We start from the raw sequence: 14,764 nt of genomic DNA, 5'->3' as shown, positions 1-14,764 counted from the left end.
TATGAGATTGTTTTGAAGATCAAGGGGTTACTCAGACCAATTTTCCCAATCCCATTTATTTCTCTACTCCTGCTTGTTATAAGAACCAAGACATTTTCTCCACAGTGAATGCAAGCACTTAGTGTGATGGAACAATATTGCCAGGGAAGCCTCTGACCAACCATATTCAAGGAAAAAATTAATCTTTTCTAAGAGAAGCTGAAATTCCTTTTAGTGCATGTACATAAAATTGGCAGGAGCAATTTTTAAGACCTAGATATAGTTTATCGGAAATTCTGAGCAATGGAAGGTGCAAACTTCATTCCTCGGGATTGGGGTCCAAGGGTGAAAAACTGTGGCACAAGGCCTACTAACCAATTTAGGCAGAAGTAAAAAAGACAATGTATGATTCAACTTGGTGACTCTGAAGATTGGTTGCCTCCACAAATTAAAAGAAAATTCAGTTATTGTACATATAAAGATAGCAATGGAGAAGCACTAATTTGTTGTGTTAAATCACTTAATGCCCAGTTCAGTACTGTTTGGCTAATGTCAGGTATGAATTTTGAATTTCTGGCAAGTTCCTTTGCAGCTCACACCATAGCAACACTTTCTGAATTAATGTTGGCACCGAACAGTATTTTCCTTGTGTTTTCATACAGTCCATCCTACATTTCTTTATGTTGACAGAAGAAGACAGAAATGTTTATTGACTGTCTCATGCAGAAAAAGAGTACAGTTTTTGCAATGGCTTTGGACTGGCCAGTTAAGTCATTGACTAGAAATTGCAGATCTGAGGCATTTAGTAGAAGCAAAAGGCTTTTTCTTCATACAACAGGGACTTAAATCCATTTACTTACTTAGTGTGAAAAGAACATAACATCTAGCTTTTCCCACTGAAACCACTGGAGCTCCTGAATGTCCAAATAACCTAACAGCAACAAACTGGAATAGCAGGCTTGTGATCTAGTTTAGATTCCTGTACCTACCAACTCGGGCCCAGGATTTTGTCATCTAATTGTAAGTATCCTCTCAGGATGTAGGAAATATGAAAATTAAATCTGTATTTGCAGAACTAGCTTTGTTGTCTTGCCCCTACCAGAGCTTTTAGTGGAATTTGCATGACCTGGGTTGTTTGTAAGCTCTATTTGATACTAGATCTATTCTACACTGCTCAGATTTGTTTTAATTGCAGAAACTGCTCAAGCAGTGAGCTACTAAAATGCTAAGGAATTGTTTCTTTCTCCAGCTGAGCCATTTTCAAATACTGAGTAACCCTCAGTGTACTATATTGCATTATTGGAGCTTTGTGTGTGCTGGTCTGTGCTAGTTGCCTCTTGACTGGAATGCAAGAGGGAGTATTTCCTGGGCCTTTATTTTTGTTTTGAGAAGGAGGAGGCTGGATTTTTTTTCAGTTACAGGACAATCTCTGCATGATTTAGAAACTAAATATGGGATGCTGCAACAATATGGCAGTTGTTTTTAATGAAGGGGAAAAAAATGTCTTCTATTAAAAGCTGCTCTCAAACACGCAAACTCAAGTGACTGACTTGTATGGCATTTCGTTTTATAATTTCCGCCTGTCGTCACATTTAAGCCAGAGCTGCTTTCTACTTTATTGTATTTAGATAATAAACAGCTATTTGGAAGCATTACGAGGAATTTGCTCTTCACAAGGCAGTGGAGCAAAACTGCTTAAGCTTTCAAACCTTGATGAAGTTTTCAGGCTCCCAGTGTTAGTGCATTGTGACTGTCATTGTGACTGTGCATTGTGGCTGACATTCATGGGTTCGTGAATGTGTGAACAAATTGGCAATTAATGATGTGCTGTCTTTTTCTACAAGTGTTGCCATCATCTTTCTCCTCTTTCATGTTGTCTATGCCAAGTGGTACCTAGAATAATTTATTTTTTTACCATTAGCAAAGTCCGTGATAGAAGCAAAGGTAGAACTGGATAATTCACTGCCTTGTCCACAAGGCCAATTGTTTTATTTTCTCTGTACTTCTAGGGCTCTGTCATTCCATATTTGCTAGCATAGGAGTGGGTAGTGAAGCTTTGCAGGCAACAGTCACCATTGGTTCAGACTCCAACATCTATCCCCAGAAGGGTCTGAAGGAGGTTGCACTGTGATTCATTTGCATGTGGGAGCAAGAGACCTCATAATGTTACATCCTACGTCTAAAGCATTCAACTGAAATAGGGGAAAAGGAGTAAATATGTGTATTTGGGTTTTTCATCTCCTCCATAAATATTCTTGTTGGCATGATGTCTGACATTTTACAGATATGACGACTTTTTTTCAATTTCTCTTAAAGGAAACTCTTTTAAAAACCCATTTACTTTCTCTCAAGAAATCTCAAAAAGTTTTGCATGAGGAGAGAAATAGTTTCCTATGTAACTATAATATTAAAGTATGTCTTAAGGCTTTCTCCTGTCCTGAGTTAAAATCAGGCTATTCCACAAGCAGACAGAAGCAGGGAAATGTCTTGCCCCTTATGTTAATGGATAAATATTTACTGTACTTGTTTATTGGGTGCTGAAATCCATCACTGTAGCAGACACGCACATGATTTTAGGCATGTCCATGAAGAAAGACAGTAAGAATTACAGACTGGTTGGAAATGTTATCTTGAGTACTGATTATTTTTGGTTTTCAGACTGTAGAAATTTTACTTCACGCTTTCTGAAAGCAAGTTGTTCAGAGAGCCATTCCAGGGGAGGGCTATGTCTATTTTTAGTAAAATTCCAAAAAAGGGAAACCAAAAGAAAGACAGAGACTTCTGAACATATCTGCTCTCACAAATTCACCATCAGGGCAAAGAAAAGCACTACCAAATGTCCCACAGTTATCAGCCTGTTTGGGACTCTTCCCTTTTTCAGTTTATGTTCCCCCCGCCCCCCAGACACAAGCTCTTTAAGAGGCAAACCTGCCTATAAAGTTATGTAAATACCAGCCTTGTAACATTTACATTAAGTTGTTTCTAGCAGGCAGATTCATTTAAGGAGAGAGTATTATATCCCTTTTGTTCTGGGCTGGTTTTCAGCTTCAGCCTTCTTCAATGTAGATATCAAAAAGAGAGACAAACTACTTTTTTAATTTTAATTTTTAAAAGGCAGCAGAGACAGACCTGAACTGACATTTCCAAGAGGCTCAAACAGTTTAAGGAAAACAACCATTTGGCCTCATCAACTTTGAGTAATCTTTTTAGATTTGAGTAATCTTTTTAGATTTTTACTAAGTGTCTCCAGCAGCTTTTGAAACAAAAATTTGCATTTCAAAAAAATGCATGAGAGGAGCAGGTACTCCTAAGGAAGATCTAAGAACAGTGGAGTGTACACTATCACAGTATCACAGTATAACTACGGTTGGAAGAGACCTCGAGGATCATCGAGTCCAACCTATCAACACAGACCCCATGACTAGACCATGGCACCAAGTGCCACGTCCAATCTCTTCTTGAACACCCTCAGGGACGGCAACTCCATCACCTCCCTGGGCAGCACACTCCAATGACGAAGGACTCGCTCAGGGAAGAACTTTCTCCTCACCTCGAGTCTAAACCTCCCCTGGCGCAGCTTGAGACTGTGTCCCCTTGTTCTGGTGTTGGTTGCCTGGGAGAAGAGACCAACCCCTTCCTGGCTACAACCACCTTTCAGGTAGTTGTAGAGGGCAATGAGGTCACCCCTGACTCTCCTCTATTAGCCTCCACTCTTAGCCAAAGAAGTCAGCTCTGCAGGCCCACAGACACATCCTTGTACTCATTCCCTTCCACACTGCCCCTGCTTTTCATTTCTGCTCAGGTCTATTTGTATCTGCAAAACAGTGTATTCAGCCAGACCTTCCAGCAAACCTTTGCAGTCCGCATAGTCTGATGAATTCCAGTGACAGTCCATATATTCTCAATTAAGGGAATACAATATTCTGGTGGGTAAAATTTATATTTACATTGAAAAAGCAATACCCTGGCAGAATGAGGTGATGGGTTCATGTTCTTTGCTTTGCTGCTGTGAAAACCTTCATTGAGGTGAGAGCCTTTTAAACTGTCTTAAGCATAGCCCTTAGTTACTCTGGGACTAAGAGAGACACCATGTACATATTCCACTTACAGAGTAAATGTAATACCTGGTGGTTCATTACATATCCTAGCCTTTTACAGAAAGACCAGCACCAGAACAAGAGGACACAGTCTCAAGCTGTGCCAGGGGAGGTTTAGACTGGGTGTTAGGAATAAATTCTTCATAGGGAGAGTGATTGTCCATTGGAATGGGCTGCCTGGGGAGGTGGTGGAGTCACCGTCACTGGAGGTGTTTAGGAGGAGATTTGATAGGGTGCTTGGTGTCATGGTTTAGTTGATTAGATGGTATTGGATGATGGGTTGGACACAATGATCTGGAAGGTCTCTTCCAACATGGTCTGGTCTATTCTATTCTATTCTATTCTATTCTATTCTATTCTATTCTATTCTATTCTATTCCTCTATTGCCTGTAGTTGTGAATGAACGCATTATGTTACTAAGTTCCCTTCCATGATGAATTGAGAGCGAGGGGGGATCTGAGTGTACAGATATTCATTCTGTGCATGTATTGTGCAAAGGCAGAGAATGACATTGCTGGCCAGGAGGAAGAAGTAAAATATTGGGATATTAAGAGTCAGAGTGAAACATGAACATTTGAAGAATGTGATTAACTCCACCAGCACCTTGCTTGTTAACTAAGGTTGTGCAACAAATATGCAGTGTAAGCCAAGAGGTGATACTTGAATGAAAACCATGCAGGATTAAGGAATTTGCCTTTCCTCCTATTTGTCTGCAGTGACATTTCTGAAAAGTAGCAATAGTATCTGCAAAGCATGCTGCTATTTGATAAATGGTGGGGTTTGCTTGCCATGAGTGCTCTTTGTTCATGTTGGGCTTAATGGAGTGTGGAAGTAATCAAATTCATGTCACTGCATTGTGTATTAAAAGCTACTATAACTCTGAGGAGACACCCAACAGCTGTTTCATTCTCAGTTCAGTGAAGAGCAGAGGATCTGATGTCAAATACGGTGTACACACACACACAAATTTGTACTTGTTTTAAAATCATTTAACTGAGTAAGTGTGCATGAGATTATGCATCTAATGAACAACTAATGGATTGTTTCCATTAATAATGATGCTTAACAACAGATGATAGGCCAGGCTCTACAGCCCTTCCAGCTGCCACCTGATCATAGAAGTAGTTTGACCCACGTAACTGTGCCTGAAATAAGGGTTTCATCTTAGGATGTGACCACAAAATGACAGAGAGGAAAGCTGCTTTGAAATCACCACATACAGCTCAGGCAGATAAGAGAATCTGGAAATATCATTGTATCATTCAGGGTTGGAAGGGACCACAAGGATCATCTAGTTCCAACCCCCCTGCCATGGGCAGGGACACCCCACACTAGATCAGCCTGGCCAGAGCCTCGTCCAGCCTGGTCTTAAACACCTCCAGGGACGGGGCCTCGACCACCTCCCTGGACAACCCATTCCAGGGCTTCACCACTCTCATGGTGAAGAACCTCCTCTTCACATCTAGCCTGAATCTCCCCACCTCCAGCTTCATTCCATTCCCCCTAGTCCTATCACTACCTGAGATCCTGAGAAGTCCTTCCCCAGCCTTCCTGTAGGCCCCCTTCAGATACTGGAAGGCCACAATGTGTTGCTGTCACTTACTACAGCAGCCAGGCTACATGTCAGTCTGTAGGTGACTTGAAAAAAGTAATGGATCCCTTTAATGAGCACTAGAGCTTTTTGAAGGCCTTCATTTACACAGGATTACATGACATGGAAGATGTGGCAGGACAGATACTTAGCTTATGCCCTGGTGGTTTGGTAATACCAGGATAAACACCTCACAAGTACTAATCTAAACTTTTGACTAGTTATGTTGAGCTGACAGTCACTGAGAAAAGGCTTCCTTGTGAGATACGCAAATATTCTTTTTTGACTCAGTCCCAAGAACTGCAAGAATGTCCTACTGATTCCTACAAAACCAATAAAGACTCTGAAATTATTCTAAAACTTCAAATCAATCTTCACAGCTGTCTGTTGCTTGAGTTGTAACGTTAGACTCCCACAGCAGATTCACAACTCACGGCTCCTTATTCACAAGGCATCAGATGATGTATTCTCTGGATATCATGCACAGCTTGTAATTTGCTGTAGCAAAGAGGGTTAAAATAAAACTATTTTTATTGCTCTGGTGGATTTGGGGAGATTTTTTTTTGCTGCTCATTGTCTTGCTGCTTTAAAATAATCAAACAATGAATCAAAAAATACCGACCTTTTGAGATGGTTATGGCTATCAGCAGGCACCTGTGTATATTCTGCCAGACATTCAATAGCAGCTATCAGATACTGCCTCTGTAGGAGGCAATAACATCTTAAAAGCCAACATACTTCAATCAAGCTGCCTACATGAGCATAACAAAATAAGAAATATTAATTCAGAGCAGAGGGTGTCCTCTGACAAGGATGCCTAAGATAGCAGATAAAAAGAGGCTGCTTTAAAAGGAATGAGCCCCTCCACCTCTGGAATTCAGTGGTTTGAAGGCATCCAGACTGTTACGTTTAATGGCCACCACTAGACCTAACTCCATGAATTTGTCCTTTTGAACTTGCTTACATTTTTGTCTTGCACAACACTACGTGTCTGTGATCACACATGATGCATGCTGCATTTCATGCTACTTCTTATATTTGCTTTATGTCTGCAGCGCGGTAATTTAATTGTGCAGCCTCCAGTTCTTGTTTTGTAAAAAGCAGTCATTTTCTACCTACCTGTCTTCTCCACTGTCTTTCTACTTACCATTCACAATTTGTGGAAGATTGGCTTCCCAAAATGTATGTGCCCAGATTTCAGATTCTGGACCATATATTTTGATGCCATGACCCTTTCTTTTGCAAATACAGCAAAAATTCTTCCCTGCCCAGGCAGAGAAGGGGTGGCAGAGCAGGATGAGGCAGAAGGGTGACTGTATTTACTGTCTGTATATTGCTGTTTCTTTGCTTGCTCACAAAGAAATGTAAGAAGCAGTATGTTGAGGTATGAGAAGCAGTATGTGATGTTAACTAGCCTGGTTTTAACTGAGCTCATTTAGCACTGATTTTAACCTGGTATTTTCACCCCAGTTAAACTGCTATAAGGAACAAAGTATGACAGATTATGGGAGACGTGTAGCAGATGTCTTTGGTTCTTTTAAGTAATCCTGCTTCAGCTGTGACTATTCTGAGAATCATTCAGGATAATAAATGTGGTTTTTAAAAGTATTTTTAATTCTTGAGCTTAATATGCTGAAAGAACATACTATATTTTCAAGAGCAAACAAAACATTACCAGGGATGTAAGACTGGCAGTTAATCTGGTACCTTCCAAAGCTCATCTACACATTTACATATCTTGTGTCCCTTTACCCTAGGTGAAGCAACAGTTAAGAAGAAACCAGCTCCAAAGACTCCTCCAAAAGCAGGTAATTTGGTGCATGTGTCATCCTGTGGGAATAAATAATAAACCAATAGAGTTTTTAGAAACAGACACCGCATTTAAAAGCACAGCCTGCTAGATTTGCTTGCATATGTGATTAAACAGTGAGTAAGCAAGGTAGCTTTATCAACATTCTTCATAATGTTAAACTGCACTTAGAATTTATGAGCATGCAAAAAATTTACTATCAAATAAACTATAGCAAAATCCTACTAAGTGGCAGCAGTAGTGTTGTAACTCATGCCCTTTTCTGTATCCATAACTCACTTCAGACTCCTGTGAAAGAGACTTTTCTATGTATCACAGCATATCACTTCTGCACATGCAGCTACCTCAGCAGAGAAGTTGGTAGATTCTCGTAACTGGCATTATGGTAACCTGTTCATGTGTTTGCACTCTCCCAGGCAAAGCCATCTGTGTTTAAAGCTACCCAGGATGTACCTCTACACTAACCTGCATTCAGGGTCTTAAAACTTTTGTCAGACTTTTGAACTATTGAAGCTGTTTTCTATGACAGATATGTGCCTCAGCCTAGTTTCCTTCAGTTATTTTCAAAACAAAACACTTTTCAAAGAACAAGTCTAGAAGGGAAGAAAAGTCACTTTGTTTTAATTACATTAAGAAGCAAAATAAAGCCCTTTTTTCATGTCCAGTAGCCCTGTGCTTTGGAAAGGAATATTACACTTGGCAGTGAAGTCAGTCTAATGTTAGACAATGCCTTTTACCACTTCTGTCAATATGTAACCAAAGCTGCCCCCTTTCCCCTTGCACACCCTCCCCAAATATTTCATATTGTGCTGCTCTTATAAAGCAACAGAACAAGTTTCCCCCTAGAGCTGTCTGGTCTGTGATATTTCTGGCATCTGTCCCAGCAGTTTTACCAGTGGTCTGGCACACAGCACCACAAACAAGAGTCAGGAGGCAGAGCTGTTAGCAAAAGAGATGTTCTGCCATCTATTGATACTCGGGCAGAGAGAGGGAAGAGGAGGAGAAAAGCATGACTCAGAAATAGAGGAGTACAAACGGGACTGCAAGATTTAAAAGAAGCACTGTAATCCACAAACAACAGGCTATGTCATTGCTTTCAGGAAAATTGAGCATCTTGAAGACAGAGGTTGATTTCCTTCCTTGTCTCCCTAATAGATGTCCCACATGATGTTTACCTGGCTAGTGAAGCCAGAGCCTTCAGAGGCACGTGTCATGTCTTAAAATTCCCGAGTGCTGCGGATGGCAGTAGGAAGCGGTTTGCACACGCCCTCAGCACACACAGATTCATACAAAGTTAGCCCTTCAAAAATACAAACTGCAAAACAAAGAAAGATGTTTTTTTCTGAAAAAAGCCAACACAAAATTTTATAAGCTGTACATTTAGAGTTGGTTCAGATCATAACACTTCTGTCTTTTGGATTTCTGTACCCTGGTCTTGAATAAGCAAACTTCTGAGGGGGAAGATTCTTTTGCTTCACTGCAATAGAATTAACAATAGTCAAGCAACAGATAACTGCTGATCTGGATTTCAAATGCTGCTCTGAAACTGTTGAACTGAAAGATGTATATGTTTGAATTTTAGGAAAACTAGAAAGTACAGTCACCTAAAGAGATATTTATTTTATTTTATTTTATTTTCCCATCAGCTGCTCCTCCTCAGATTACTCAGTTCCCAGAAGACAGAAAAGTCCGTGCAGGGGAATCAGTGGAGCTGTTTGCCAAGGTGGTAGGAACAGCACCCATAACTTGCACCTGGATGAAATTCCGTAAGCAGGTAAATGGTTTCCTGATCTGTTTTAACAATCAATGAAAAAGTAGAGCTGGGAAGGAACACCAATGACTCGTCTTGTCCATCTGCCCTCCCCAGAAACTGGCACAGTGCATGTCATTCCTCACCTCTGCTGAAAACATTCCAGTGATGAAGATTTTGCAGTCTACATTGGCAACCACGAGCTTAAACAGTCATAGTGTTAGAAATCTTTCCTTGTGCAAAAGCCAGATCTGTCTTGATACAGTTTAAGCTTGCTGGTGCCTGTCCCCTCCTATAACAAATGACTGTTCCTTTGAGAAAAGCCTTCAACCTTGTAACTAAAAGATAGATGCAACGAAAGATACAGGTATCAGAAAAGTGGCTGCTACAGAAAACATTGCTCTCCTTCAAAATTAAGCTATTCTTCATTCATGATTGGTCAAGACTCATGTCAGGGGTACAAAATGCCATGGAAAAAAGCTTGAGTAAAATGTCTTACAATATAACTGCCACCATGCAAGGAACAACAGCACATAATTGCTCTTGTGAGCACCCTTACCCCTTAGCTTTAAAGTTACTTCTACTGGAATTAATTTCCTTGATATATTAAACATGTCCATAAGGGCAGTTTCTAAAGAAAGTTGCTTTAGTGAATTATAAAACCACTTTAAATCAGATAACCCAATATGCAAGTTCAAACTGGAAGATTAAGTGCTGTGTTAGGGCAAAGCAAATATAAATATGTACTGTAGCTGCTATTGTGTTTGTTTCATTCTGAACTTGTTCTGCACTCTATAGAACATAAATAAAAACATCTCCTCCTACAAGGAAGTTTATAGAGTCTAAATCTCAATGTGTCAGCATTTAACTGAAAGAATTCAAAACAACTTGCTAGTGCAAAGGTTATTCCAGAGTCCATCTTTGCTAACCCCAAACAGCCTCTTAATTTAGGTGATGGGGTGGCTTGGTTTTTGTTTGGTTGGGATTTTTAACTCCTGTGTTGTTTTTTTAAATCCTTTAGTTTAAAGAATGCAGTTAGAAAGTGCCTTACTTCTTCCTACAAAAGTAGGTCTCAGAAGCTCCAGTGACATTAGTGACCTTTTTATAACACAGGGGTAAAATGTCCCCCTTAAAAGTGAGTTCTGGTGTGTGCAGAATTCTGAGTTCACTGTTGAATACAACAATCCTATTTACTTAGATTTGAAGGCTGGTTTTATATATATATATATATATACACAGAGAGAGAGAGAGAGAATCTACATGATAACAGAGACCAGTGGCTCCTAATACCTGCAGTGTACCTCTAATTGGTGGTTATACACCATTTTTGCTTTCTTGTAATTTTTTTTCAACATCTTTATACTTTCTCCTTTAGTTACTCACTATGAGACAATCCAAAGGTGTGCAAACTCATACAATGATTCATTATGGCAAGTGAATGAGACAAGAAAAAAAAACCTTTGGGAAGGTCAATAAACACTGCAAAAGGACAAGTGAGGGCAGCAGGCTTTAATAAATTAAATGCAGAGGCAGTACTGTGGTGCACCATTAGTTTGCATTCGTTTTCACTTGCTCTTCACCACATATTTTTTTATTCTCGGACTTCTTTCTCTTCCATAAATGTGTCTGGTTTCAATTCTACTCCATTCCCAGTCCTAAAAGTGAACATCACCTAAGTGTTCTGACAGTTTTCCAATGAAGTAGTTTTTTGGGCAGATCGAGAAAGTGATGAGCCTTCCATTGTATGTTGCAGCATGCAGGAGGGACTTGTTCTCTCCACATTCCTTTCTCATATTCCCTTAGGTTCAAGAGAGCCACGGTGGCCTCTTACAGGTATTTTCTGGACAAATATTTTTTATGCAAACTAAAGGAATGTCACAAAGTGTGACCCATACCGTTGTTCATGACGGCAGTCTAGTGGAGGGATGCTAGAACTGAGTTCAGCTAAAAAGGGGAAGGCCTTTTAAAGCCTCTTCATTAACTGATGAACAAAGTCCATTGTTTAACATTGCCATTTGTTAATTATGACCAGCGACTTTCTTTTAGGAACACAGGGATCCATCTTCCTGTTGCCCATAACCACTGCAAGCCACTGAGCACACTTTCAGAGTGTTCTGTGCCTAACACGGATCTAATTCTACTAGAATGATCTCCTTAATACTATTACCCTTTGACTATTTCTAATGAAGCAAAACATATAAGCCAGGTTAAAATCTCAGAAGAACAAATTATGGAGGCAGAGAGGAACAACTTTCAGTATAATTTAGACTGTAATCCTACATAATCCCAATTGCTAATTTTCTATTTGAGTTATGGTAGGAGCATCTTTCTCAAGTTACTTTGGGCATATAGTAATGCCTGTGTTCTGTTTCAGTTGAGGAGAAAGCAGGAGAAGTCCTGCTCTTAGCCTTGTAATTTCTAATTCTCTGAATATATGAGACAAGATAAGGCAAACTAAATAACCTTCATTTTTAATGACATTCTGAGAATGAGTTGGAAGAGCCACTTATCTCAGAAGGAAGTGGTGGGAGGAAGAAGGCCATTGACATTATGTTGTCTGTTTCAAAGAACACAGTGTACGGCTTCTATAATTGCAGTGCAGCAGCACGAGGTTTTTAAATAATCTGTCATATCTCGAGCTAATACTGATTAAAATCTAAGTCTCCTTGACCATTTATGCTATGATAAGTTTGTTTGAATTACAAACTAGTGCACAATATGCCTGTGGCATTTAGCTCAGGTTTAGATTTTTTTCCTCTCCAGAAAATTAAATTGCTATAGGAAAACTAAATCTGCTCTTTGTGTGTCTCTGCACAGCTGCAGCATTACATCTCCATTTCAGGCAACATCCTCTTCAATTATTCAAGCTCAAGAAACTGTTACCCTGATGTATGTGGAAATACAGAGTAAGGCTGGTTAAGACAAGAGGGTAAAAGCCACAGCTATGGATGATTTGCACATTGGGCCTCTAAAGGAGAATGGCAAATGAATCAGGGTATTTAGAGCTAACCCCTTGTTCCTCTGTGGTCTCTGGGAGATACGTGACACCAGACTTTGTTCTTTTGCCAATTACATACTTTGTTCTTGCAGCCTGTCAAAGAGAAGTTAGAATGTGAAACTCCTGCTCCTTAGTGGAGTCCCAGCAACACCAATGCTCCCTCTTGTCTTTTCAGGACTGGAGCCATTAAAATGTTCCACTGCATTTCTAGACATTTTGTGTTGATTATATGCTTTACTGTCTGCACATACTTCTGTAACAGAGTTATCTGCAGACAACACTGAATATGACAGCCTTGTATTGTTACTTGAGCTCTTTCAGATACAAAGAAATTTGTCCCATAAAAATGTTTTTCTTTTCTTTTGAATGTGGCAGATTGAAGAAAATGACTATATTAAAATTGAGAATGCTGAAAACAGCAGCAAGTTAACAATATCAGCAACAAAGCAGGAACACTGTGGATGTTACACCCTAGTCGTAGAGAACAAACTTGGCAGCCGACAAGCACAAGTCAACCTTACAGTTGTTGGTAAGTCCATATTAGTGTCTTAGATATAAACTCACCCTTCAGATATCACTCTACGTTTGTTTTATATATGCTGATAATGCAAACAAAAATAATTATCAGATTGATTAGGAAGACTGAAATGAAAAACTACTACTTCAAAATATTTCTGGACTGCACAGTGGCATTGTAATAAGGACTACAAGCAGTTTCAATAGGGCTGTACTGTGTTTTATACTGAAAAATTATGAGTTACAGATGGAGGTACCAAACAGCTCAGATTTTAAAAAGCATCTGAAGGGAAAAGCAGCTTGCCTCCATTTTTTCGTTAGCTACCACTTCTCTTTCACATCTAATGTCTGCAGCACCCAGCTGTTTGCTAGACTGCAAATTTTAACACTGTTCATTCAGGAAGGATTGAGAATGTTTCTATTAGACTGTAAATTTGAAAACATTCTGTTGCTTGGGAGAGGGAGATTTTTATCCTTTTCACTCAAACACCAACCATTGTCTACTGTGTTATATTGACAGAAATCAGCATGTAAAGGCACTGTGTTTTGAATATGAAGTCCTTTGTAGATGGGCTTTTACACACAAGCATCTTAAAGCTGCAAACAGCCTTGTCAGAACATGTTCGGGCCATTATGTTTGTTTGTAGCAGGCTGTGGCCACCTGTGGCTATTTGGAGACTGGTAGTCAGTTGCAGTATGTTTGCAGATAAAACTACACACTAGATATAGACCATCTTGGGTATCAGACCAAATCTTGAGCTGTGACATCTAGCTCTGAAAGCGGTAATGAACCCACATTGGGTGAGTACACAGTAGATGGTTTCTGGAGAAATTTAAGGAAGTTCTATGAGCAAAGAGGATGATTTGGTTAAAGCATCATCAGTCTGTCAGATGGACTTGTTTCTAGACTGTTATCTATGGCCTGCAGAGGGGTTCTGACAAATGGCAATGGGGGGCAGAACGTGCTGAGGCATGTGGATGAATTCAACCAGCAAGGCTGCACCCTAATCGCACACTCAGAACTGCATTGGCTCAGTTGCCCTAACAGATCTCTGGGCTAGTAGGCAAGTAAAGAAATGTGGGTATAAGGCCAAAGACAAGTATCTGGCTCCAGTGAAATCAACAACACAATACCACTAACCCAAGTAGGAGTAGAAATTCATTCCAGCAGTCCAGTGAATAACACACTGAGATTGATGAGCACAATCACATTTTCAAGTACTACATCCGCTACTAAAGACCCTGAATGTCCCTCAGTTGCATACAGCTGTACATATTGTCAGTAATAGAGGCCTCAGAATTATTTAAGTTAATTTATTTCATCTAGTCTTTGGCTTTCATTGTAGTTAAAAGATAACTGAATAAATGAGTATAAATATCAAGTAGATTCCAACAATGTGCCAGAGAAGTCAGGAACAGAAGAAAATAGAATAAGTGTTTTTCACATGATACACAGACAAATTGTACTACCCCTCACAACAGCAGGTTGTGCAAGTCAGAAGTATAGTTAGATTAAAAACTAACATCATGAAAAAATGATCCTTGTATAATCACTATATGCATTGCTCTGGGTACAGCTTTTGGCTCCAGAGACCCAACACAGGGGATTAGTGGCTAGAGAAGAATGGCAGGAGATTAATTGATCTTTACATTTCCCTTTTTTTTCACTCTTTCCTAAGCAACTGCTGCTGGCTGCTAACTGTAGCAGGTTACCTGGCAAAATGGGCTATTTTCTTTCAGCTGAACTTGACCTGCAGTTCCTTATTATCTTTTCACTGTGTGAGCCTTGACTCATTATTACATAAGACATTGGTTTATATCCCTTGGATCTAATTGATTTGAAAGTCTTTGAATTCTATAACCTTATAAAGCTACATCTCAGCCTCCTGCTTTGCTCTTCCCTAAGAAATGTGCCAGAGAACAGTGGGATTCCCAGAGATGCTTTTGGAAGAGTTGGGTAAAGAATCGTTGCAGTCTACTGGTGTGTGCCATGCATTTTGGCTGATGACAAGCTATCTGTTA

The 14,764-nt window shown here is 39.8% G+C and overlaps 1 protein-coding gene and 1 long non-coding RNA gene across 6 annotated transcripts in view; one reads left to right on the top strand and one right to left on the bottom strand.

Annotated features, from left to right (window-relative positions):
* Positions 1-14,764, bottom strand: part of LOC137441462 (uncharacterized) — a 60,764-nt gene that overhangs the window by 2,278 nt on the left and 43,722 nt on the right. For all 3 annotated transcript variants that reach the window (XR_010987415.1, XR_010987416.1, XR_010987414.1), the window contains 2 exons: positions 8,654-8,793; positions 7,344-7,498 (listed from right to left, as the gene is read on the bottom strand). This is a non-coding gene — a long non-coding RNA (uncharacterized lncRNA). The remainder of the gene's footprint in view (positions 1-7,343; positions 7,499-8,653; positions 8,794-14,764) is intronic.
* The window catches only part of MYLK (myosin light chain kinase), a 216,398-nt gene that overhangs the window by 162,620 nt on the left and 39,014 nt on the right, over positions 1-14,764 (top strand). For all 3 annotated transcript variants that reach the window (XM_068139007.1, XM_068139008.1, XM_068139009.1), the window contains 3 exons: positions 7,426-7,476; positions 9,125-9,252; positions 12,602-12,755. In XM_068139007.1, coding sequence (XP_067995108.1) covers positions 7,426-7,476; positions 9,125-9,252; positions 12,602-12,755 — 333 coding nt within the window. The remainder of the gene's footprint in view (positions 1-7,425; positions 7,477-9,124; positions 9,253-12,601; positions 12,756-14,764) is intronic.

The sequence above is a fragment of the Melanerpes formicivorus genome, unplaced genomic scaffold (assembly GCF_026170545.1).
Source record: "Melanerpes formicivorus ecotype bairdi unplaced genomic scaffold, bMelFor1.0.p_v2 SCAF_5, whole genome shotgun sequence".
Lineage (NCBI taxonomy): Eukaryota > Metazoa > Chordata > Aves > Piciformes > Picidae > Melanerpes > Melanerpes formicivorus.
This window is presented reverse-complemented; position numbering and strand designations above follow the sequence as displayed.